The following is a 26,920-nucleotide window of genomic DNA, read 5'->3' as shown; positions in this document are numbered from 1 at the left end:
AAGCTCAGGGGCCACAAATCTATTCTGAAGTGGGCCAGACTGGTAAAATCATGGCATGATAACTTAAAAATAATAACAACTTCAGTTTGTTTTTTTTGTTTAAAAATAAACCAAGCACATTCTGAAAATGTACAAATCATGTTTTTTTTACACTCACTGCATCAGTCAAATAGGTGCAATTGTGTACAATACTGAATTGGGGTCTTATGGCCGCTTATGTGGACACTTTTACTGCCATCTGGTGGTGTCAGAAGAGTATAACATACAATGGAATTTGGAAAAAAAAGTGTAAAAATAAGAATTAGCATGTCACTAAACATGAAGTACACGTTTGTTACTTATGGACTAAGTACATCATATCAAAAGATGATTCTTAGTTTTTATTCTAATTAGGGTCCAATAAGCCCAAATAGCAAAGATAAATAAAAAAAAAGCATGTAAACAAACAGCTTGGGCCTTAAGAGGTCTGATGCACTAACATGTGGTTTATTCTGTACACATGTAGCATCATCTACAACAAAATATGTGAATTTGGACTCATATCATTAATCACATCGGTTACATTGTCAACGACGTCTTTGAAAATGACGGCATGAACGTAACAATCCACATTTTGTATACTAGCACTAATAAGCAGGGTAAGTATGTGGTGTCCAAACATGGAAGTGTTGCCTCCATTCCCCTATCTCAACATCATTCCACATAGCTCCGCCCCCTCCTAAATCATGCGCCCTCTCACTGCAGGGAATACAAAAAATTGCTATTGCTACATCTAGTGGACACATTTAGAACAGCAGTTTATTTCTTTCAAACATTTCAGCTCATTTTTTTACTTCGCAAACTCATCTCGCGGGTCGCACGTTTGACACCCGATCTAGAGATTTAAGAGTTGTATGGAAAAATAAAACTAATTGATATGGCTTATTTATAACAGTTTTATGACTGAGACCCTTCCAGGTCCCCTGCACAAAATTTGAGGGGAGCCCTACAGGTTACAAAACATCAATATATTGTATTGGTTTTGAAAATAAAAAACAATATCAAAAGGGCTACCCTATGCTTTGATTTTAATGCTTCAGAACAAGTGTTTGGGCCATCATTTAAAAATCCAGTGTAACCTCAATTTACAAATTGTTCTTGAACAGAATTGTAAATAGAAAAGTTTGTATATGGGAGCAAATGTATCCATAAGAAACAAAGTAAACACGAATCATGGATTCCAGCCTCGTCGGCCTCGATACAGTACTGTATATCAAACACATATACGAACGGAGTGATGGATCAACTTTCTAGTTAATAACAAAGGCAAAACAACAACTAGTTAAACTGTCCTCATTTTAGCCACCCTGCTGACACGCACACACCCTGGGGTACAATCACAGTTTGAAATTTACAAATGTCCTTAACTTTAAGTTTAGGTCGCTACTAGGGATGTCCGATAATATCGGCCTGCGTTAAAATGTAATATCGGAAATTATCGGTATCGGTTTTTTTATTATCGGTATCGTTTTTTTTCCTTTTTTCTTTATTAAATCAACATAAAAAACACAATATACACTTACAATTAGTGCACCAACCCAAAAAACCTTCGTCCCCCATTTACACTCATTCACACAAAAGGGTTGTTTCTTTCTGTTATTAATATTCTGGTTCCTACATTATATATCAATATATATCAATACAGTCTGCAAGGGATACAGTCCGTAAGCACACATGATTGTGCGTGCTGCTGGTCCACTAATAGTACTAACCTTTAACAGTTAATTTGACTAATTTTCATTAATTACTAGATTCTATGTAACTGTTTTTATATTGTTTTACTTTCTTTTTTATTCAAGAAAATGTTTTTAATTTATCTTATTTTATTAATTTTTTTAAAAAGTACCTTATCTTCACCATACCTGGTTGTCCAAATTAGGCATAATAATGTGTTAATTTCACGACTGCATATATCGGTTGATATCGGTATCGGTTGATATCGGTATCGGTAATTAAAGAGTTGGACAATATCGGAATATCGGATATCGGCAAAAAGCCATTATCGGACATCCCTAGTCGCTACAATGATTAGGAATACAAAAATAAACTTTACCTTTTTGGTTAATCACCTTTGTGTGGAAGGGTTGGGGGGGAGGGCAGTGTCGCTGGCGCTGTGCATAAGAACTGAATGAATACATCATAGAAACCAGACGAGGCCGTGCTATTCTATTGTTTGTGATCAAGTGTTTTTTTACGTGCTTGAAGTTAACGCACTTTCCTCTTATCCATATTGCCCCACCCTGCGTAAATTAGGCCAACGTGCTTAAGTCTGCGCATGGAGTTTTAGTAACACTTGTGAACATCTTTGAAATCTATGAAAAAGATAACACTTTTAAATTTGAAAAAGCCGTATTAATCAACAAATGAATAACAAACACCTCCCCCCTCCCGTCCATATAACCCGCCAATACAACTCAAACACCTGCACAACACACTCAATCCCACAGCCCAAAGTACCATTCACCTCCCCAAAGTTCATACAGCACATATATTTCCCCAAAGTCCCCAAAGTTACGTACATGACATGCACATAGCGGCACGCACGTACGGGCAAGGGATCAAATGTTTGGAAGCCGCAGCTGCATGCGTACTCACGGTACCGCGTTTGCGTATCAAACTCAAAGTCCTCCTGGTAAGAGTCTCTGTTGTCCCAGTTCTCCACAGGCCAATGGTAAAGCTTGACTGTCATCTTCCGGGAATGTAAACAATGAAACACCGGCTGTGTTTGTGTTGCTGCAGTCGGCCGCAATACACCGCTTCCCACCTACAGCTTTCTTCTTTGCTGTCTCCATTGTTCATTGAACAAATTGCAAAAGATTCACCAACACAGATGTCCTGAATACTGAGGAATTTTGCGATGAAAACAGACGACTTAATAGCTGGCCACCATGCTGTCCCAAAATGTCCTCTACAATCCGTGACGTCACGCGCAGACGTCATCATACCGAGACGTTTTCAGCAGGATATTTCGGCACGAAATTTAAAATTGCACTTTAGTAAGCTAACCCGGCCGTATTGGCATGTGTTGCAACGTTAAGATTTCATCATTGATATATAAACTATCAGACTGTTTGGTCGGTAGTAGTGGGTTTCAGAAGGCCTTTAAGAGTTCTGTTTAGTACAAATGTTTATGAAGCCGTAATGTGTCGGAAGGGCTTAGTAGACAGTTGTTTGTGTGTGTGATTGTGCAGGGGAGTGTGAGTTTTGCAGTGTGACGGTCATAGATTCAACAAAATCAAATGATAGAAACTACATTGCATATGTATTTACCATTAAATAATCAGATAGTTTGGTGATCACAGTCCAGATGAAATTCTATGTATTAAACGTCCAGGATGTTCAAACATGGCAGATCTGCTGTGGTCGCACTCGCCAGACACAGATGTGCATTTTGATTTTTAATAGTTAATACAAAGCAGCATTTTGGTGCGTTTTTATTCATCACAATGGATGCTTACTGGTGTCTCAATTGAAGCGATCAGAATAGATTTGATAGTTTCCTGAAAGCCCCTTTTATCATTTTATTACGTATTGTGTGCACTGCATCCAAGTGCAATATAATGTTTCACCTGTCTGAGGGGTTGGACTTACTCCAGCCTCAGAGGCGTTTAAGAAGAAAAGTACTTAAGATTTGACAGGGAACACCCAAACTTAAGGCATGCTCCGACCAAAGTGCGCATGTTGGCTGAAGGCGTGCACTGACAGACTTAAGTTGAGGGAGTCAATGCTGCACAGCTCGAATCCTTGCACTTTTTCGTTTGTCAGCAAGTCACTAATACAACATTTCTAGAACCATTTTTTTATACCATGACTTTCTACACTGTAAAATCTACACCTTGAGTAATGCATTAAATATACATGTGACATCAATATTCTTAAAATCTGACATAAAAATCATACTGAGAGGAGCTGTAGCAGTGCTCTTACAGCCTGATCTACTAAACAGCACGTGCAAACAATAAAATTGTGTGTACTATTAGTGGGCGTGTTGTGTCTGATCTACTAAGACTATGTGCGCGATTGAAAAGTGGTGCAGACCGCCTTGTTTACAGAAAATGAGGTTTTTCCGTGTACAATAAGCAACACTCGATCACATCTGTCGCGTTTTTGGTAAGTTTTCAAACAAGCAGCAAGCACGTGCCACTTTTTATGGGCATTTTAGAAGCAGTCCTGCGTTGCATCTAGAGTGAAACCACTAAGTTTTTGCGCAATGAATGTGTGCTCATGGGGGAAGCTGCAGCACTGACTGTGAACGTGAAGGAGAATATGCAAAAAAATGCATATTGCAAGACGTGTTTTTTTCACATAGGAGATGTGTTAATAATATATATTATGTATGAAACAACTACACAAACAGACACCAAAATGCATCAATTAAATTTGTTTTGATCAGCCCCTTAAGTCATCCACCAGCTATAAAATTCTATTGCTGGATAAACAATATTTCTCATATTTTTCCAGGACTTTTCACACTTGCTAAGTAAGAACGCATAATAGCTTTTGCATTTGACTTTTATCATGATAAATCAAACTGCGTGTGCAGAATAAATATGTTTTCGTCTTCTCCCAGTTTTGTGCGCGTTCAGTTGATCAACTTACATTCTGTATATTCATGAAGACAGAAACACTAAATGGACCACGCTCTGTATTCTGCTCATTGTCACGGCGCATGCGCAATCCTGCAAGCTCTGCTGGCACCTCCGCTAGAAGCGCGCCGGGACACACCGCTGCTTGCATCGCTGCCACGCACCTGAAAGGCTGCAGGCAATCACAAATCAGCGCACCCGGGACTGATGAAGACCAACAGACCCGAAGATCCAGTGCCGGAACATAGTTCACTCCTCGTAGTAAGCATCCCGTCTCTGGCTTCCCTCCAGCGTACTTGCTCTCGCTCTGTGCCTACCCTGTGTGCCTTGACTTCCCTCTGGATTCCGGACTGCCTCCCTCGATCCCTGCTTGGACACGGACTTTGTTGCTTCTCTCCAGCCCCCGGCCACTTGCTTGCCCAGCGACTGCCTTCTCGCCTTGCTCCTTTGGTCTGACGAAGGATCCATCCAACACCCACTTACCGTATTTTCCGCACTATAAGGCGCACCTAAAAACCACAAATTTTCTCAAAAGCTGACAGTGCGCCTTATAACCCGGTGCGCTTTATATATGGATAAATATTAAGATTCATTTTCATAAAGTTTAGGTCTCGCAACTACGGTAAACAGCCGCCATCTTTTTTCCCCGTAGAAGAAGCGCGCGGTGCATGCTGGGATATGTGACGTTTCATTTCCATTTGTGTGTTTATGTAAAGACCCCAAAATAGCTCCTATTAAGTGTGTTGTCTGTCTAATTATAAATAATGCAGACGAGGCGTGTTAACTGAGTTCTCAACGTTTACTCACAGCGTGCTCATAACCACATTCTAACTGCCAGCATACAACAACGCTTCTCAGGGCTACCGCGCATGCTCGTCACTATCGTTGCATGCTGGGTAGTGTAGTTGTTATATTTGCTAGCTCATAACATCACATTAAGAGACACGCTTACGCGCTTAATTCAATACTCGCCGTCATTCCGGGTGGATTGACAAAGACCTCCAGCCGCTAGATATTGGTGTCAACAGGGCATTCGAAGCTAGACTGCTAACTGCGTGGGAACAATGGATGACCGAAGGCGAACACACCTTCACTAAGACAGGGAGACAGCGAGACGGAGCCGGCCATTTTGGATCCCACATTCGCCCAACTTTTCAATTCGGACACCGACAGAGAAGAATTCGAGGGATTTATGAATGAAGAATAACTTCAGAAAGTGAGCGTTATGTTTATTTTGTGTGTTGTGACATTAACGTTCGAGCAACATTATGTTGCTATTGCTCTGCACTATTTTGAATTTTACTATGTTTGTGATTGCACATTTGCGTACATTTTGGGAGTGAACAGAGTTGTTAGAACGCTGGTTTTTAATATATTATTCAAGTTTGACTGACCTATCTGACTGTTTTTTTGACATTCCTTTAGCGCAGTTAGATGCGGCTTACAACACGGGGCCGGCTTATAGGTGGACAAAGTTTTGAAATATGCCGTTCATTGAAGGCGCGGCTTATAACCCAGGGCGCCTTATGGTGCGGAAAATACGGTACAACAAACTCTGGTAACATTTACATTGTTAATTCTACACATCATCTTGCATCATTCACATTTAGTAGCATACACACTCCACCACTTCATCAAGATCGAGTTCAATAAACCTATTGAACTTACCCCTGCCGTTGTGTCGTCTCCTTCCCCCGTCGTACGTAACGCTCACTAAAGAGACACAGTCCACTGTGCGCACATTTAGTAGATCAACTTTGCTTGTGCTATCAAGTTTGCACGTGTTTTAGTACACGCAAACCTTTAGCAGTTTAGGCCCCGAGTCGTCACACACACTAAGTCAGTATGAATAGGGGTGGCGTACGTGAGTTTGCAGGCGCTTGTTGCTACCATACCATCTTTTTCCACAGAAGAAGCCAGCGGGTTTTGTTTGAAAAACTATTTACAAAAACAAAATAGTATAAATATATCCAAATGTTCTGCTGAATGAGTAATGTGACTACCAAGATGGAGGATTATAAACATATGGGTCTGGGCTAGTTTTTGCCCCATCCCTCACTTAAAGCGTGAGTGAAGAATGTACTAAGGACCTGATGAATCTGAAAGAGAAATAGATGATACAGCATTATCTTCTCACAGATGCTACCTGGTGGTTATTTGCAGAGGTGGTACCAAGTCATTGTTTTGCAAGTCACAAGTAAGTCTCAAGTCTTTGCCCTCAAGTCCGAGTCAAGTCCCGAGTCAAGACAGGCAAGCCCCGAGTCAAGTCCAAAGTCAAGACTGGAAAGTCTCAAGTCAAGTCCTAAGTCCTGCATTTTGAGTTTCGAGTCCTTTCAAGTCCTTTTAACCACAGACTAATATATTAACACAGATTGTGTATGCTTTTCAAACGCTGTATTTATTTATTAAAACAAGTGCATTTTAAATTGCAGGAAAGAAAATTGTGCTGACATTGCACTTTATAATAGCACTTTTTAGCACATTTTAAACATTAACTCATTCCTTTACAGAACAAACACATTGAAAAATAAAGTGCAAATGTACTTATTTGTACAAAAGTGTTAACATTGAAAAAACATGACATATACGTGAACATAACAAAAAAGTTGTACTTTTTATATGTCAGGGCCCTATGCTGCATTGCATTTGCAAAAGACCAAATTAGCCAAGAGTCTGTCAGTCATTTGTGCACGATGGGGGCGTAGTATGATGCCACCATGGCTGAAAACTCGCTCCACTGGAGCACTGGAGGCAGGCACTGCCAAGACTCTCATGGCCACTCGGAACAGTGAAGGAAGAGTCTTCATGTTCAATGCCCAGAACAAAAGGGGGGAGAGAGTTGTTTTGGGTTGGTGCACTACTTGTAAGTGTATCTTGTGTTTTTTATGTTGATTTAATTAAAAAAAGAAAGAAAAAAAAATGATTTCTTGTGCGGCCCGATACCAATCGATCCACGGACCAGTACCGGGCCACGGACCAGTACCGGGCCGCGGCCCGGTGGTTGGGGACCACTGAGGTAAACAACCAACAGTATGTCAGAAAGCTAGCTAAAACGGTACACATATTCATAATATAGTATACATTTTAACTGACCTTTATTTTACTATTTTTGTCTTTTTTTAGGTGGCTAAAATACGCGGTGCTGCTGACCGCCGTCTAACGTTACGTGTGATATATTGACTAACGTAACCCTGCTTAAAAAAAATCACTGAACAAAAAGTATGAATAAGGTAGTGAACTGCAACAGATTCCCGTGTTTGCAATAACGTTATAACGTTAGCAGTGAGTTTACAGCCTCACTGATTTAACTACACAGCAAATAAAAGTCACGTTACTTAGCCAATAAACGTTATCTTACATTCAAAACTTACCGTTCTTTGTGCAACTTCAAATGCCGGACGAAGTTGGAAGTTGTTGCCTCTCCATCAGTAATTTTCGAACCGCATGTGTTGCATACTGCAAACCGTTTTGTGTTGACCACCTCGTAATTTTTATACCCAAACAAAATTATTTTAGGTATCATTTTTTGTTCACTGGCGTGTGGTTTGGACATGTCTTCTTCGTTGGTTGTCCTGCAATTTGATTGGATGAATGCTGTGTGATGAAAACAAAGTAGATCTAATTTGATTGGCTGTTGTATTGAGACCACACCCTGACACACGCAACGCTGATAGACAAGTACACAATGAAAAATACGGAGCGCTCCCGAATAACTTTTTCATCTTTGGGTTTTGGGGAAAGTAGCAAGTCATGTCAAGTCATGTCAATTCAAAAGGCTCAAGTCCAAGTGAAGTCACAAGTCATTGATGTTAAAGTCTAAGTCGATCGAGTTGCAAGTCTTTTTACATTTTGTCAAGTCGAGTCTAAAGTCATCAAATTCATGACTTGAGTCTGACTCGAGTCCAAGTCATGTGACTCGAGTCCACACCTCTGGTTATTTGAGGACACTGCAGCTTGTACTAATTCATCCCACTCCTTAATGATTCAGTCACACGCAGGAATCCTTCAGGAATGAGGCAAAACTACAACTTTACCTACTGTACAAGCTCAAATATGCCTCCAAAATGTATTTTAGCCCAAAGGGAAGGTTATCAGCACACTTGCCAACCCTCCCGATTTTTTCCGGGAGACTCCCGAATTTCAGTGCCCCTCCCGAAAATCTCCCGGGGCTACCATTCTCCCGAATTTCCATACAAATAGCGTGCCGACCCAGTCACATGTTGTGTGCGGCTTCTACAGGCACACAGTAAGTGACTGCAAGACATACTCGATGAACAGCCATACAGGTCACACTGAGGGTGGTCGTATAAACAACGTTAACACTGTTACAAATACGCGCCACACTGTGAAGCCACACCAACCAAGAATGACAAACACGTTTCGGGAGAACATCCGGACCGTAACACAACATAAACACAACAGAACAAATACATAGAACCCCTTGCAGCCCTAACTCTTCCGGGCTACAATATACACCCCCGCTACCACCCCCCATCTCCCGAATTCGGAGGTCTCAAGGTTGGCAAGTATGGTTATCAGACTTTTACAATCAAAGTTCATGTATAAGAGCTTGTCTTGTAAAAGGATAAGTGCATGTATTTCACTCACAATAAAATGTTATAAAAGTAAATAAATGTGATCGGGACATTTTTAAAAGAGTGAATTATTCTCTTATTTTTCAAGTGATGCTCTTAATGTGCAGCGTGTAGTGTATTAACATTCATGAGAGCATATTAAATTACAACTCAAGTGCTTCACCTGCCTTGAACCTCACAGCACGAATACATCAAATACGAGGAAAATTAGTGCTTAAAAAGTCTTTATTTTTCTTAGCTTACATTTCGTTGAGCACCTATTTGTTCTACATTTCACAGTGATCAAAAGCAAAACTTAACACTTCATTAAACGAGCGCTTCTACGTTGAAGCTGAACATCATGGACAAAGAAAATGTAAAAACCACGGTTCACTAAAGGAGTGCACTTCTTGGAGTATAATGAAATGTCCTGCAAGTAAACACATTCAACATCGAATGAAGGACATTAAACTAAGGCAAAGAAAACATGTCAGTTAGTGAATTGATTGTTGCTTTTCACACATTTTTAAACCACATCAACAAATCAAGGACGATGAATGTTCCTACGGAGTAAATTATTTGCGGTCACAGTTAAGTTAAAGTACTAATGATTGTCACACACACACTAGGTATGGCAAAATTATTCTCTGCATTTGACCCATCACCCTTGATCACCCCCTGGGAGGTGAGGGGAGCAGTGGGCAGCAGCGGCGGCCGCGCCCGGGAATCATTTATGGTGATTTAACCCCCAATTCCGACCCTTGATGCTGAGTACCAAGCAGGGAGGTAATGGATGCATGGATAAAACATATTATGTGTTAAAACAGCCTAATAATTATATCCACTTCATTATTCAAGCTAAACAGGCATTACTTAAAGTAAAGCCTGGGTGGTAAAGTACCTCAAATACGTACAATCAATGAATTAAATACAGCTGTGAACTTTGTAAGATTATTTTAGAGAGCTGGGCATCTTTTTGGACCAAACCACATATTTAAAAAAATGCAAAGTAAATGTATTACTGGACGAATCCATGGAAATTGTCACAAAATGATACTGAAGTCCCCCCTGGTCTAATATAAAGTGGTACCTCGGTTTTTGTAATTAATCCGTCACAAAGTGTCAGTTGAAAAACATATTAAAACATAAACAGTTTTTAAAGTACCAATGATTGTCACACACACACTAGGTGTGGTGAGATTATCCTCTGCATTTGACCCATCACCCTCACCCCCTGGGAGGTGAAGAGAGCAGTGAGCAGCAGCGGTGGCCACGCCCGGGAATCATTTTTGGTGATTCAACCCCCAATTCCAACCCTTGATGCTGAGTCCCATTTTTATAGTCTTTGATATGACTCGGCCGGGGTTTGAACTCACGACCTACCGATCTCAGGTCGGACACTCTAACCACTAGGCCACTGAGCAGGTTTCCTTTTGGAAACAATGTAAATTAAATGTATCGATTCTCGACACACTATCATATTACCTTTTAGTGTTCAGCAAGACCAGGGGTATCCAAACTGCGACCCGCCGGTGTCTTCAGTTTGGCCCGTGAGACGTCATGAGTTTAATAAGGAAACTGGCCTGTGGGGTGTTTCCCAACTAATTTCAAATATCTGATAACCTTATTGCTGCACATTTGACACTATCTTGTGGTCAATGACCATGAACTCCTATTTCAATTGAGAGCAGCAGAGCAATTACTTGTATGACCCAATCCAAACAACCTTCCCTATTCATGGCGCAAAAAAAAAAAATGCTACCCACACAAAAACATAACACGACCTGCTCACTGAACTTTGTGGATATCATAACAAATGTTCAAGCACCACAACAAATTTAAAATTACACCAATTTAAATCTATTACAATGCATTCTGGTGAAAATGCTAAACACTCTCCAGACTTATCCACACTTGGCGCATTTTAGCTTCTTGATATTTAACTACAAAACTTTAGGGAGGTCGTCATGGAAGTAAACAAGGTAGGAGTCGAACTTTCACATACTCTTAAAATCCAATTATATTAATTATATACCCATCATAATCAGTGACGTGCAGTCAGGGGAGGCAGGGCCTCACATGCCATCATGGAAAGAAAAAAAATGTAAAAAAAAACAACAAAAATTTGATTGTTATATGTATCCAGTGATTATACTATAACGTTATTTTCCATTTAACTTCACCAGTTTTAGATTATTTGTATTCAAAATCGCTGAATTTTCACATTTGCCGTTCAAATACTGAGAAGAGATGCAATGACTCGGCTAACTGCTGGCCTGCTGTGCAGTGAGATCGTATTGCTATATGAATTATATTATACATTTCCATAGTTTAGTTAGCTGAGGTATATAATGTACAGTGTATTTTGTCAACAACTGTATGTGTGTAACGTATTTCTTGTGCTGAGCCATCATAAAACAGCTGCGAAGACGCACTGTGTGAGGCTCGCAGTAATCCCGCCTCATGGTGGTAGAGGGCGTTAGTGATCCCAGCGATCATTTTTGCGACTACTCGGCTGCAGAATAAGTGACAACAAGCAGCAACAGTTAGCGATCGTTTATTTTTTCCTCTCGCCTGGACTTTTAACATTGAGGATTACATATCTAAAATAAAACAGTTTTATAAACTGGACTTTCAATCGAAGCAGGAGGTAATAATTAAAGGAAGATCTCCATCGAGACAGAGAGACTTTTAAAACTGAAGAAAGATAAGGAAGACTTCTATAAACAAGTTATCGATGCTTTTGTTCAGAAGGAGCAGCGCATGGACTTCATTTATAAGCAAAGGTAAGACCATAATAACGTTTTTTTTATTAAATGTGCTTTTTTGTGTGCTACAGTTTGTATGTGTAAAGTTAAAGTTAAGTTAAAGTACCAATGATTGTCACACACATTAGGTGTGGTGAAATTTGTCCTCTGCATTTGACCCATCCCCTTGATCACCCCCTGGGAGGTGAGGGGAGCAGTGGGCAGCAGCGGCGCCGCGCCCGGGAATCATTTTTGGTGATTTAACCCCCAATTCCAACCCTTGATGCTGAGTGCCAAGCAGGGAAGAATGCTGGTATGAGCTTTTAAACATAACCCGTTAACTGCTGCCAATTAAATGGTGAATAGGATACTCTTTAGGGTTCATATGTTTGTAAATCTGACTGTGATGAAGTCAGTGCCTCACCAGCCATCAACCTCACCGCACGTCACTGATTATAATAATATAATATGTACACATATAGATGTATTGGCTATATTTATTGTTACTTTACATGCAGTCAGCTTTTGGCTCCCGGCTAAAAATTTTTGTAGCCGCCAAGGTTAAAAAGTTTGGACACCCCTGAGCCCTTAAGCAGTGTGTTGTGTTCGCTGACACTCTGGAAATACAGACTCTAAAGCTCTAAGGTTGACTTTGATTGGACTATTATGCTACAACTTTATTTGGTTATATAAAGGCTTATTTTACACCCATACTCAATAAGGTAAGAACAGAGACTGAGTCACCAATGTGACTATTTGTTCTAAAAACGGGACAGTGCATGAAAACCGAGACATATTTTTAAAACCAAGGTATTACTGCACCTCTTTATGGGCACCATTAGATGCCTGAATATTTTCAGATGGTTTTCAATTTCTTGCAGTGTTCACTGTAGCATAGCTTGATCAATGGTAGCAATCGGGCAATCAACTCGTATATTTGTTAACACAATATACATAACCCAAGAGAAAAAGTCCAGGGGAGGGATCATATTTGATGAACAAGGGAAATCAGGGAATTGGGCCATCCCTTCCAATCCACCGATCTGGAAACGTATGATTTCAAAATGTAACGTGAATAAATACGTTGATAACCCCTGAGTAAATAGATTGAATCTGATTAACATATCTCATCAACTGCAAAAATGTGGACAGCATGTATATTTTTTTCCTATGTACCTTAACATTCCTCTTGTGTTAGGCTCGGTACTGACCTGTTTTAGGTTTTAAATGCATACAAGAAAATTAAAACAATTAATAACATTTTACAATTTTTTGAAGTAGTGTGCTTGAAATGATTACATTTGTAGTGTTAGGGTTGTTATCGACCCAGTGATAAAATGATGATTATAAAGCAATAATAAGAGCCCAAGCTGAATTTATAAGTGTACTGCCAAGACATCTATCTCCTATCCCTATCACGTGAGCTTTAAGGGATTCTCATTTTGCCACCTGCACATAAATAAGAAGACAGACATGTTAATTGTTTTTCGTACACTTAGCAGCTGATTTAAGACGCGGGTCAAAACTGAACCGTTAACGCGAGAGGTGTGAACAGAAAGTCAACACAAGAAGAAGGTTAATTGGTAAAAGCAGCTGTCGTGAATATTCCTGCTCTAAAAATGAACACAGTCCAACTTTCTATCTAGACCTGACTACCGGTAGTTCCAGACTTTTAATCGCTTACAAGTTTGGTACTTTTTTTGATCAGAAGGCACACGGAATGATCGTTTTAAGAAATGAGACGGGGTAACCTCTCCTTAACCCCTTGCAAAAAAAGGAGGTCACAGGGGAAGCAAGAGGACACTTCAAATTCAGACTGCATCGAACAGTGGAAAAGTCTTTAAAGTGTAGGATGAAATATATGAGACGAGAGAAGGTGGTAGTCTTGATGAGTGAAAATGTTCCTATGCTATCATAGATATGACTCATGGATGCTCTTTATAATAGACAGGCGAGTGACAGTTAGGGATGGGTACCTTCCCATTTGAACCGATACTGTACCCAGGAATCCATACTGGTACTCAATGATACCCATTTTCGGTATTCATGTGTGTGTAAAGAAATGTTAATTATTTTATAATAAATTCTCATCTTTTAATGTAACATTTAAAAATGTACTGATGAGGATAACTGTGCCGACCAGTTGTTACAGCTTGTTTTCTTATTACATTTCTGAGGCTCATTTGCAAGTATCATAAAGTTGATTTTAAATGTAGTTACAATTCCAAGACGCTAGATGGCAGTAGTGTATAGACTACGGTGTGTAGCCTAGTAGTCTTAGCCATTAAGTTGAATGTGCCAGTCTAGTCTTATGTTGCACCCTACAAAGTGTTTGTACTGTAATTATTGTACTTATTACACACTAGCTGTTTTATTTAAAGGCCATTCTAGGTGTAGTTTTCATTTTCAAATTTGGAGGTGTTAAAACTGCCGTGTAAAACTGCTAATGCTAATCAAAATTAGCATCAAGCTAATGCATGGAAAAGTGGAGCCTTACTTTATGTCCGTGCGCTTTTTTATCAGGCATACTACCGGTAGCTTTGTTTGCATTAAAAATTGAAACGTTTCTGAGAGGCTGTTAAGCTGAGTCTGCTTTGAGCGCTGCTTGAAATCTTGTTTGAGTGTTTGAGCCGGTGTTTAGTCTGCAACCAGACCTTATATCAAGAGCAACAAAGTTATTGAAATAAGGTACCTTTTGATTTTAAGTGACTCGATAACTGGTAATACCGACAGAATTAGGTTGGTGTCTATACAAATACTGAATATGGTACCCATCCCTAGTAACGACACATGTATTTTGAAGTGGATTAACCAAATAATTTGGTACAGAGGCGAATCGATTTCCAACATGGTAAACATTAAAAGTGAGTGACAGGAAGTGTGTTACGCATCTATTCGGTAAACAAATAGAGCACAGCCAAGCAGAAGCCAGACGCCTGTATCCTTCAGCTTCCCGGTGATATGCATAAATGTGTGCTGATGTCGTTCAGTAGAGATAGTGAACAGGGCAACAAGCTAGAACTATTAATGCTGCACTTCAGGAAGTACTGAAGTAACATTTACCAAAAATAACATAAGCATTTAAACTGTTACTGTTGCACTGGTCTGCATTGTTGTACTTTCCTAAAAAAAGGAATGCCAAAAGTGTGGCCCCGCAGCAATTATCGGCTTGTGGCTAGTTAATTGGTCCTTGGCATATTCTAAAAATCAAGCTAAGATGTTTCACTAAATATTACATTAATTTGCTTTGTCAGCTATAACACAAAGTTGTTTTGTTCATAGCTTAGCTTATATTGACTTATATTGGATGTGCTTTTGCATCTCTAAGGCACAAGAAGTATTAAAGTATCCTTTCATTTGTCTCTATATTAATTTTTTTTTGGACCAGCAGTTTTTTAAAATAATTATTTGTTTTAAATCATGAAAGCTGTTTACTATGTTTCCTGAACAGAAACTGCACTTTTTGGGATTTTTTTCAATCATTTACAACCTATGTGTGTTACAAAAACATTCTCCTCTTTTCTATGCTTTCTAAATACTTAAAAACTGCTAGCACGAGGTAGCTAACAATGCAGGTAAAAACCGCCAACAACGCTCCATTTATGTACATATATGTCGTGACACGCATATCAACCAGGCTATAGCGACATTGTTTTTGTAAGCATTAATGCTGAGGAACTACTTTTCTGGTCTAGTAAAACAGCGCATTGCTCATAGAGACATTCACACTGCTCCTCGTGCCACTTGCAAAAGGTAACACAGCTACTGAGCTGCTTCTGCCTCGCCTCTGCGTTGGTAAAAGTTTGTGCTGCATTATAAATCATGTTTCAAACCCGTACAGAAAGTTGTGGCCATTAGCCAAGAAGTTGATCAACTTTGAAATTTAACTTAGATCCGAAAACATCGCTAGGAAGATGCAGCAAGATTCTCATTTCAACCAAGCATTATTTACCTGAGGAGTGTTGGATTATGCTGAATTCACCAACTACGGGGAGCACAATTTTGTGCTGAAAGATATAAACATCCCACCAGTGACTAGTGCGAGTGGCTTGGTAAGTGACTGTTTTGTTTTGTTATGTTATGTTTGTATTTCTTGTTTAGCACTTATCATTAGTGCTACATGATGCTCGGTGTTTTTAGCTCATCTTTTGTATATTGAGGGTCAAAAAGATAAAGTTTTAGATCATCAATTGTCCCAAAGTAGTCCCATTGTCTTTCACCAAGTATGTCATGATTAGTAGTAGTTGTAGTAGTTCTTGACAGAAGTAGCGTCCGTTGCTATGGGCTCTGTGAAATCAATGCACCCAGGAGAGAAGTTCTGCTAATGCTTAAAATGACCAAAATACTGTAACTATTACATGTTAAAGTTAAAGTTAAATATCATCAATGTGCCTGATACTACATTAAAATACATACATACTTACCCTATGTATTTACAACATTGTTGGATGGTTTTTTTTTTAGAGGGTTTTATAGGAGAAATAGGTCAATCACCATAACCTACATTGTTAGCCGCCTCTTGTTATAAGTTTCTTACTATTTAGAATGAACAGAAAATAGATGTGTGTTCTTTTCTACCATAGGTATTGTGGATGATGGACAAAATTGCCAAAAAAGTACTGTTCCCCTTTCAATTTACCGAAAATTAACCGGCGGCATCGTGATGATGGCGTACTGTTACACATATAAATAATATAACCAGTACAGACAAACATAATCATGTCATACTATTTTAACTTGAAGACCACAATCCTGTTTCGATGCATTATAGTATTTTTGTGCAATGCTTTGTGATAAATACAGTTTCATTTGAAATATTCCTTAGAAAAATATTATATGAGTTGTTGGGCTTTTTTCGGGTTTGGTCCATATTGTGCTGGTCAAGCGTTTGGTCAGTTTAGTCAGTCAGCTTTTGGGACAGGAGTTCACACCTTCACACAACAGCAGTCAACAAGACCGACGCCAAGCCTGTCACAGCTTAGTGCGTGTGAGCGGAAGTGTTCAGAGATCAGTGGTGATGACAGGCGTCACACCGTGGATGAGCAAAGTTGGGCCCAGGTTCTGTGTCAGCAGCTCCAACTGGTGCAAGTAAGCAGTGTAGCGGCGGGTGTCAGCCGGGGGGCGGGGCAGGTACAGAAAGCGCACAGTCGGTGGTGGCCGTGCCTGGTCTAGGATCAGCTGATTGACAGCTGACAAGTAGTCATCTGATAGGCGCGTGGTGTTGCTCGGGAAGCTATTGGCGTAATTATCATCGTCATCCTCTTCATCTTTCCCCCGCCTCTCTCCTTCCTTGACGGTTTGGAGAGATTCTGACGCTTGCTTGTTCTCTTCTCCAATTCTCCCGCCTTGTCGCTGCCAGTGTAGCGCCACCTGCTGGTCCCAAGGCACAAGGTAGATTTGAGCTTTTATTCGCAACTCTTTCAGCAGCTGTCCTAGCTTCTCCTCTGAGCCACTCACGGTCCGCCCTTCCTCCACACATAGGAAGAGACGGAGTGTGGCTTTGCGCCAAGATCGCACCATGTTGAGAATGCATGCCAGCTGAAGCAAGAACAAAGAACAGGTATCCACGTAGCTGGAGCTGTCTGGACGCAGCAGATTGACCGGCCACACGTCCACGTAGACAGAACTCTTTCCTGGAGAGGAGGAGGCCGCTGACAGAGCCTTTTCTCGGTCAAAGTTGTTAAAATAACGGGCCAGAACCACATTCTTCAGCATTTTCATGGCATCCGCAATGATTGCTACGTACTCCTCGGCCCCCAGAACCTTTCCGTCAAGGGCGTTATCCTTTTTAGTACCGTTACTAGACCGCCGAAGGGAAGCAAAATGGAAGGGAGTGGTGTGCTGCTCAAGATCCTGAGACGCTGAAAGATCTGTGGACTGACTTGGAGAGAGCTTGTCTTTTGGCAAACTATCGTCATAGAAACCCAAGACAAGTGTGTTGGGACGCATTCCACCTGGAATGTAAACAAAATAGACAAGGCAATGAGTCACTACAGATTGTTTGATTCTAAACACAGTTAAAGCTCAACCCCTCAACTCTGTTTTCTCTTTATCCAACCTCTCTCTTAACCCAACTGGTCGAGACAAATGGCCACCCTACAGAGCCTGGGTTCTGTTCCAGTTTTCTTCTTGCCTCTGTCGCCAAATGCTAGCTTATGTTGGTTCTCTTTGATGTATGACAAAGCGTGGTTCTAGACCTACTCTATGTGTGAACTGTCTTGAGATAACTTCTGTTGTAAATTGGCGCGATAGAAATAAAATGCACTTGACTCGACTTAACATTACATTGTCAATTCTCACAATTTGCTCCAAAAAAAGAATTACAATTGAAGACATCTTTCTACAAAGTGAGACACCAACATTTAATTGAATAGTATCCTAATCAACACGGGTGCAACTAACGATTATTATAATACTTGTATAGATGATGCGATTATTGTTTGATTGGTCAATGACTCAAACGATTATTTCTTATGATCTTCTTTGCACTTTTGAATTCAACATCCGCGACTTGACTAAGTTATTTTTAAAACCCAATATAGTAAATCAAATTGTAACAAAATACACAATAGGTTTTACTTTATTCCATGTAAAGTGCAAGATGTCCTGTAAAAAACAAGTATTTGTATCCAGTACTGTTAGTTATTTAGCAGCAATTATGTTCTTTAAGGAATAAAGCTGTAAACATGAACATTACTGGCGGTCTATCAATAAATGTTTTAATAACAAATCTTTGTCAATACATTTTTATAATATTGTTGATTATTTTGACTAACCGTTGTAGCCATAGTAATTAATATTATTCTGTGACGTGAAACAAATTAAACGAAAATGTTGTCTGCTTATTAAAAACATTTAGCTTTTAACTGGATGGCCAGGTTTACAAAAGTAAACACGCTGCAGGACTTCTTGTATTAGCGCGCTTATATTGGATATTTTAGAAGCAAGCCTTATACTTTTACTTCCCATGGAAACTGAAAATGTCCTTCTGCGGTTATAGTTTGTCTTACTGTAGAAGGGAACTAACTACCCCATAAAACCCCCTTAAATACAACCAAAATGTGTGAAACATATTGTTAAAAATGTATATGTATGATACTGCCAATTAAACATGTGAGTCTATATAAACTCATATAGTTTCTGTAAAATGTACAGGTGCACCTTTAAATGTAAAAGCACACTCTACGCCTTAGACATACAGTACTGAACATTTATGGGACAACGAGAAGTAATGATGGTGACACTGACCTAGTCCAGAGATGAACAAGAGGTGTTGGATCCCGTGACGTACTGAATCAGCCAATGTCAGGTTGACAAAGGCTTTAATGTTGAGATAGTCCACCAGGGTTAACCAGGAAGCATACTGGGATTGAAGAGGATCAGAGGGCAACGTGTCTGAGAGTGAGGGCGGGATTGTAAGAAGAATGGAAAAATAAGGTACATATTTAAAAAGAACCTTAACAGTTATGGTTGTGATTAGCTGTGATTAAAATGATTAGCTTTCTTCTTACATTATCAGTGATTAACCCCAACTTTATGACCACCTCCACAATCTTAATTTATGCATCAAAAATTCCTCCTTAATCAGTATATAAATGCTCATTTTGGAGATGGAGCGCCTTCTGCCCATGTGCAGCTGAGATAGGCTACAGCACCCCCCGCGACCCCAAAAGGGACAAGCGGTAGAAAATGGATGGATGGATGCAGTTATGTAATTGTCATATTAAGCAAACAAACCGTATTAAGATTCTGTAATCATTTTCCAAAATAAGTGTTTACAGTACAGTGCATGTGATACAAAGAGCAGAAGAGGATTGTAAATGTATGACTACAGTACATAGAGACAGACATGTGTAAATACAAATCTTAAAGTAAGGCTAATCAGTTTGTTTCATACAATGACAAGGTTAATGACCCGCGGCATCATGTATTAAGACTTGTGTAGATTTCTTACAAAATAAAAATGGTGTACGCGCAAATCCAAAAAAGTATGCATAAAAACCTTCAGATGTATAAAAATGTGTACACACATTAATTCTAGCATATTTTGTTTGTACATCCGAATTGAATGCACATGTTAGAGTGGCTATTCAAATTAGCCATGTGCCTGAGATCCCACACTATGTACAATCAGAAAACCCAAAGATAATGAGAAAGACGGTGAAAATGACTAAATCCACAGACAAGGCGTTGGAGGTGCTTCTTGCTACAGTGAAGGCACGCCAAAATAAATTTACCCTTTGGCACGCTGTCCTCTGGCATTTTCAGCGAACAAAATAGTGTTGAGTGGGATAAAGTGTGCAAGGCTATCAATTTAGTGGAGTCCCAGAACCGCACACAGGAACAAACATGTAATAAGTGTTACTACATCAGGAAAAAGGTGAAGAAGAAGATGGATGTGGCCAAAACAGGTGAGGGGACTGGAGATAAAGTAGTGCTCAACCCATTTGTAAAGATAGATACTAAAATGATTACGTAAAACTTCAGAAGAGGTATAATTTTTGTAATTTATAACAAAATGTGTTTATACAGTAGCCTGCTACCAGCCAGATTAGCGTTTTATGTGAAAATGATGTAATATTTGGTTTGAAATCTTTTAAATTTAAACATGTCAGCATACTTTGACTCTTGTTTGATTACTCAATGTGTTACTACAACACAGGGGAGCTACTTGCAGTAGCAGCAATGTGACAAAGTTGAGTCCTTCCTCCACCGTCTCCGGTGCCATTATCCTACCGCAACCACCAGCTGCTGCTGTCCGCTCGACTGACCAAGCTGTGCTGGAGTCACAAGAATACATTGAAACTGCAATAGGTGGAAAAATTGTTGCCTGGACGTCTTCATAAATGTTAATATGAGGAATTAATAGCTAAGCATAAGTGATCGTGTGGATAAATTAATCAACATCCTTACAATTATAAATATGAACCATTAAATGTATTGGTGAAAAAGTGAATTTTGTGTCTCAATCTTTAACATTGTTGAAAAAGGGACAAGCGGTAGAAAATGGATGGATGGAAATCAATTGCAAAGCCAAAATGACAACCTCTGTATATCGCCAAAGTATCCCCAGCCCGTAGAAATGTGCGTACGCCAGCCAAGTTGGCGTGAGACACCGCGCATGTCCACGTTCAAATCACTCTTGATACATCTTAACTTTGCCGTGAAAAAGGGCGGACGCCAGGTTTTTGTGAATACGCACGGTTTATACATGAGGTGCCAGCCAGGTCTGTCGGAAAAGTGTATTTTTATGATGTATCTTGTGATCTGACGCTGTATGGAAAATAAGATTTAATAAGTTAAAGTAAACCTGATGATGGTAGGGGGGAAACTGAATTACACACTGTAAGTCTTTAGGATGTGTTTACTCTTGAGTGAAATATGCGACAATCCTGATTGAGAATCTCGTTTGATTGATTGAACACTGCAATATATGGAATAAAAACAATTGTGACAGATGCAATCATAAACTATATCATAAATTTATACTTTCATTATTTTCTCAGTCTCTCCATGCTGCAGTCTGGCACTTGTTTTGTTAAGTGCTGGGAAAAAAACAATTTACCTAAAGCTGGTAAAATAAAATGTGTACGTTAAAAGGCGTTCTTACTGAGATCTCCGAGTTGAACGTGTCCCAGAACGTAGAGTCCACTCTTTTTAATATCATTGATGAATGTGATGAGGCCTGTACTGCTACGAGGGTTGGAAACCATCAGCAGAACCTGTGGCCTCCAGAACTTGACATGGTCCTTTCTCACATCTAGCATCAGCAAATACTTGCGCACCTACAGAAAATAAGACAATAGAAAAAAAACAGAAATGCATCATATTCTCTGAAAGTTATAATTGTAATCATAGTAAATTGAAATGTTTGTAGTGAAATATTATTTTCCACACTTCCGGTTAAAGAAAACCTCTACTTCCTGAACTCTTTTTTTGGTTGTATACTATTTTGGTGCTTTACCTGACCATAAATCCTGACCACAATCATAGAATTGTCTGCTGACACCCTTGGCTTGAAAACTGTCAGGTGTGAGATTCTTGAACAAACACGAACTGGTAACGGTGAGTCTGCTGCTAGTCTCCAATACAGTTGGTGCCAAGGCTTTATGTTGTTGTTTCACTTCAATCCTCTTGGACCGGACGGCCACAGCAACCTGTTGCTTAATGAAACTGACATCCAGCTCACTGGGTTTCCCCCCGTCCTCCCTCTTGCAATCACACCGTTTATACGGCTACAAAACTTCCACATACGCCGATCTTTCTTTCATTTCCTCCAAAAGCTTCTGGATAACTTTTACTGGAGTTAAACAGCAGAAATGTCCTCCCTAAGAAACTCCAAAAACCTTCTGATGTCGTCTCGTCTGTCAGAGTCTTCTTTGGGCCCATGTTGCTGCTAGGCAACAATGTCATAGGGTTTGTCCACTTTTTGCCAGCCCCTGGTTGACTAGTTTGCAGACTCGCCATTTGGCTTTGTTCCTTTAGTCTGTATTCCAAAAATCAACATCTTATACCACCAAGTAGGAATGCACGATTAAAAATAATCTTTTTTTTTTGTTTACCACTATTTAAATCACGATTATAAATCACGATAATTAATACCTAACATCATTCTTTAAGTGTTTCTCACAGGCCGGTTCATCATGTAACTCGTAAGGAAATAGTCTGATGAATAAAAGCTAAATAAACATTATCCATAAACTCAAAGACGGCTTTAAGGAAAGCTTTGTGTTTTTGTTCATTAGTATTCACATTTAGGGCCTGATTTACTAAAGGTTTGCGTGTACTAAAACACGTGGAAACTTGATGGCACACACAAAGCTGATCTACTATATGTGTGCAAAGTGGATTGTGTCTCTTAAGTGAGCAGAATGAGGTGTGCAATTAATTTTGCGTCTGTCTTTATTAACATACTATAAAACACAATTAACAATAAAATAAAATGTACAAAAGACAAAGGGCTGCCTAAAATAAATACGCCATTGGAGAGTGCTATCATAAAGTGCAAATAAGTGAAAAAAATAGTATTATGCACAAAAGGCATACAGAAAAGAACACATTCATTGTACTGCTCACAGTATAGAACATATGTCTTTGGTTAAAAAAAACGTTATTACGTACGTTATTTTAGCGTGTCTTTGAGAGGTGAATGATTACGGGGTCCCTCGGTACACGGCTGATGTTACGGTCGTCTGTATTTTGGGCACACTCACATTTGTAGCTGTTCGTCGGGGCTTTGCACAATTCCAAGAGCAGCAGCATCAGCTGACCAGTAGCATCCGTCACTGCTCGCTGAGACCAGTAACTGCTGCGTGCAGTCTCCAATATCAATTGAAAAAGTCGCTAGATTTGTCGCTAATAGCTGTTTAGAAAAAAAAGTCGCTAGATTTAGCGATTCAACACTGGAGGGGAGGGCATTGATGTAATAATGCATTTATTTTTCCTCATATTTTTGGGAGCTACTGGCTTATATACCTTTAACCTCTGTTGTCACTTACTCTTACATGAGTCCACTGTCTTATGTAAGAGACAGTGGACCGTGCTTGGTTTGAAATACTTTTTTAAATGTTAATATCACCGACAATCACCCTCTTTTAATCGTAGCTACCAAAATCGTGATAACGTTTAAAATTCGATTAATTGTACAGCTCTAAGAAAAAACAAAGCTGAAGTACAAGCTGAAAGCAGTCTTATAACAATAATCAATAAAATACTTAAAATCCTCCCAGAACTCTAGTACATCCATGCAGTGCATCCAAAAGACGTGTCATATAATAGTAGGGCTAGGGATGGGAATTGATAAAAAAAAAAGTTTCCGGTTCCGATTCCAGGTTCGATTCTGCTGAACGATTCGGTTTCTTAACAGTTCTCTAACTGAGTCATAATTTGAAAAACAAGAAGAGACAAAAGGGTGGATTAGCATCAATTGTGTTCAGTTTAGAGGTAACATGACCTTACAAAGCCTACAGTGAGGTTTCAAGAGGCACACATGTAGCATAGAAGAAAAAAAACAACCGTTTTTGTAAATAAATATAAGAAATTCATTTTCTTCTGTAGAATTTAATCATGTGCAAATTGCACAATAATTTAACATTTAGTAACATGTGATATTAACTTATTACATGCAAAGTAAGATATATCAAGTATTTATAGGTTATAATGTTGATGATTATGGCTTACACTTTATGAAAACTGAATTGAAAATCTCAGAAAATGTAAGGTTTCAAAAACTGTAGCCATAACGATAAAAATCATAAATAAAGGCTTGACATGTAATGAGTTAATATCACAGATTAGTTCACATTTGAAGTTGATTGCTGACACGAATGGACTTTTACACCATATTCTAATTTTATGAGTTTCACCTGTTTAATATAATGACTGAGAGAAAATCTGGTTGCAGGAAAACATGCAACTTTTCTCTCACTGCAATTGAACATTCACCTATCGAAAATGCAAACTATTGACCCCAAACTTAGGCGCTGCTCTGTGACATTCATCTAGCGGCAGACGAGAACTGGAATTGGGGGTTAAATCACTAAACATGATTCCCGGGCGCGGCCACTGCTGCTGCCCACTGCTCCCCTCACCTCCCAGGAGGTGAGCAAGGGGATGGGTCAAATGCAGAGGACAAATTTCACCACACCTAGTGTGTGTGACAATCATTGGTACTTTAACTTTAACTTAACGAGAACTGGGGCTGCCCGCCTCAGAGCCAGTCAGAATCTGTCTAATTGTCATACTCATCTAAATGAGAATCATTCATTTCTATTTAAAACGGAACTGCACTTTTTATTTTTTTTATTTTGGCCTATCATTCATTATGAAAGACAGGACGACGGATGGATTTTTTTCAATGCATTCTATATATGAAATAAACGTAAATAAAAGTCTGCTTACTGCTGAGCCAATAGGAGCTCCACTATTTCGCCCATAAAATCCAATTAACCATTAAAAAAGCACCAACAACACTCAATTTATATTTCATGACTTGAATATTAACCAAGTATTGGTGTTATTGTTTTTATAAGCGCTAACACAGACTAACTATTTATAGCGGTGACATAACCACTTCCGCTTGTCCCTATGTTTTCATCATCGAGTGGTCTGCTACTTCCTCATTTCTCTGCTCCCTATAATTTTATTGTAGATCATAAATCATGCCTCTCATCACCCTTGATCACCCCCTGGGAGGTGAGTGGAGCAGTGGGCAGCAGCGGTGGCCGCGCCCGGGAATAATTTTGGTGATTTAACCCCCAATTCCGACCGTTCATGCTCAGTGCCAAAATGGGTCCCATTTTTATAGTCTTTGGTATGACTCGGCCGGGGTTTGAACTCACAACCTACCGATCTCAGGGCGGACACTCTAACCACTAGATGTCTCTGTTACTACATTACATATATATTTACATCATGTATATCAATGAAACCCTAATGGAAGTGTTTGGATGTTTTTTTAGGGGCTCTATAGGCAGAATTGAATGGCTCCCATAGGCTCTATTGTAAGCAGACTTGATCGAATGTATTTATTATTTAGAATGCATTAAAACAAAATCCATCCGTCGTCATGTCTTTCATAATGATTGTGAACCATAGGCAAATTTCCCAAAAAAGTTCAGTTTAGGGCTGGGCGATATATCTATATACTCGATATATCGCGGGTTTGTCTCTGTGCGATATAGAAAATGACTATATCGTGATATTCGAGTATACGTTCTCACGCAGTTGCTATTAGCTGCGGGCATTACACTACAGGCGTTTCTCACTCTTTGTTGTCTCTCTTTCTCACAGAGACGTAAAACAAGCGCACCTTCTTACATACGTCACATACGTATACGCCCTCGCGGAGCAGAGGTAGCGGCATGGGTAACGTTAGCTGTGGTGCGAGTGGTAATACGAGACAAAGAAGGTGCCAATCTGGTAACAAATGAAGGAAGAATTAATTCCCAAGAAAAACAGCAGGGGTCCATCGTCTGGCGGTGGTTTGGCTTCAAGCGGGAATATGTCGAACAGACAACCGTAATTTGTCAAGTATGGGGCAAAAACGTTGCTACAAAAAGTAGCATTACTGCTAATATGTAGCAACATTTGAACAGTCACCCGCTAGAGAATGAAGAGTGTTTGAAACTCCGCATGTCAACATCTCCGTTCGGTGCCACATCAACAAAATGCAGAGGCAACCATTTCCACATCAACACCGTATGAAAAAAATAGTCAACAACAGAAGGAGATAACGTCCACAGGAACCTACGACATAGCGAAGGACATACACTATTTGATTCCTTATTATGCAGCTCATTTTTATTTGACAGTTATTGAAATATCTTGTGTGACATCATGCACAAAAGTGTACTTTATTTGTTTTAAACTATTGTAGTGGTGTTCTGTACAAAAAGTGCACTTTAATTTAGTGTTGTTTTGATATGTCATCTTAGTGACATCATGCACAAAAGTGCACTCATAGCTTGTTTTAAAATGTCTCTGACAATCTTGCACTTTCTGTTTTGAAATGACATGAATGTTTGTGCCACTGCTTAATAACTGTTTAATAAATACAGTTTTGGTCAATTGACTTAGTTGTGATTTCCCTCTCTGCATGAAAGTTTAAATTGAGCATATATTAATGCAGTATGAACAAGAATGTTTTAATGTAGACACATAGAACCATCATACTGCTGTGGTTATATGCATCAAGTGTTCATTCAAGGCTAAGGCAAAATATCGAGATATATATCGTGTATTGTGACATGGCCTAAAAATATTGAGATATTAAAAAAAGGCCATTTCGCCCAGCCCTAGTTCAGTTCCCGTTTAACAAATAATAGCGCTAACATGGTAGGCGGTGTTAGTACCTGTTGTATTCAGATGACATGCTAGCATTACTGATGCTGGGATTAGATAGGATAAATAATTATCGCATGTTGTGTGTTCAAATGTTTCAGCATATTGCTCATATGTCCTCTTCTTGATGAAC

General features: G+C 39.4%; 1 protein-coding gene across 1 annotated transcript in view; it reads right to left on the bottom strand.

Moving 5' to 3' along the window:
* Positions 1-15,206: 15,206 nt before the first annotated feature.
* Positions 15,207-26,920, bottom strand: part of LOC133572609 (solute carrier family 12 member 9) — a 115,982-nt gene continuing 104,268 nt past the window's right edge. The window contains exons 11-13 of the mRNA XM_061925437.2: positions 21,557-21,731; positions 19,195-19,341; positions 15,207-17,900 (exon numbers count right to left, since the gene is read on the bottom strand). Coding sequence (XP_061781421.2) covers positions 16,948-17,900; positions 19,195-19,341; positions 21,557-21,731 — 1,275 coding nt within the window. The 3' untranslated portion in view covers positions 15,207-16,947. The remainder of the gene's footprint in view (positions 17,901-19,194; positions 19,342-21,556; positions 21,732-26,920) is intronic.

This window comes from Nerophis lumbriciformis, linkage group LG30 (genome assembly GCF_033978685.3).
Source record: "Nerophis lumbriciformis linkage group LG30, RoL_Nlum_v2.1, whole genome shotgun sequence".
Taxonomy (NCBI): Eukaryota; Metazoa; Chordata; class Actinopteri; order Syngnathiformes; family Syngnathidae; genus Nerophis; species Nerophis lumbriciformis.
The sequence above is the reverse complement of the archived record's forward strand: the minus strand, read 5'-3'. Positions and strand labels throughout refer to the sequence as shown.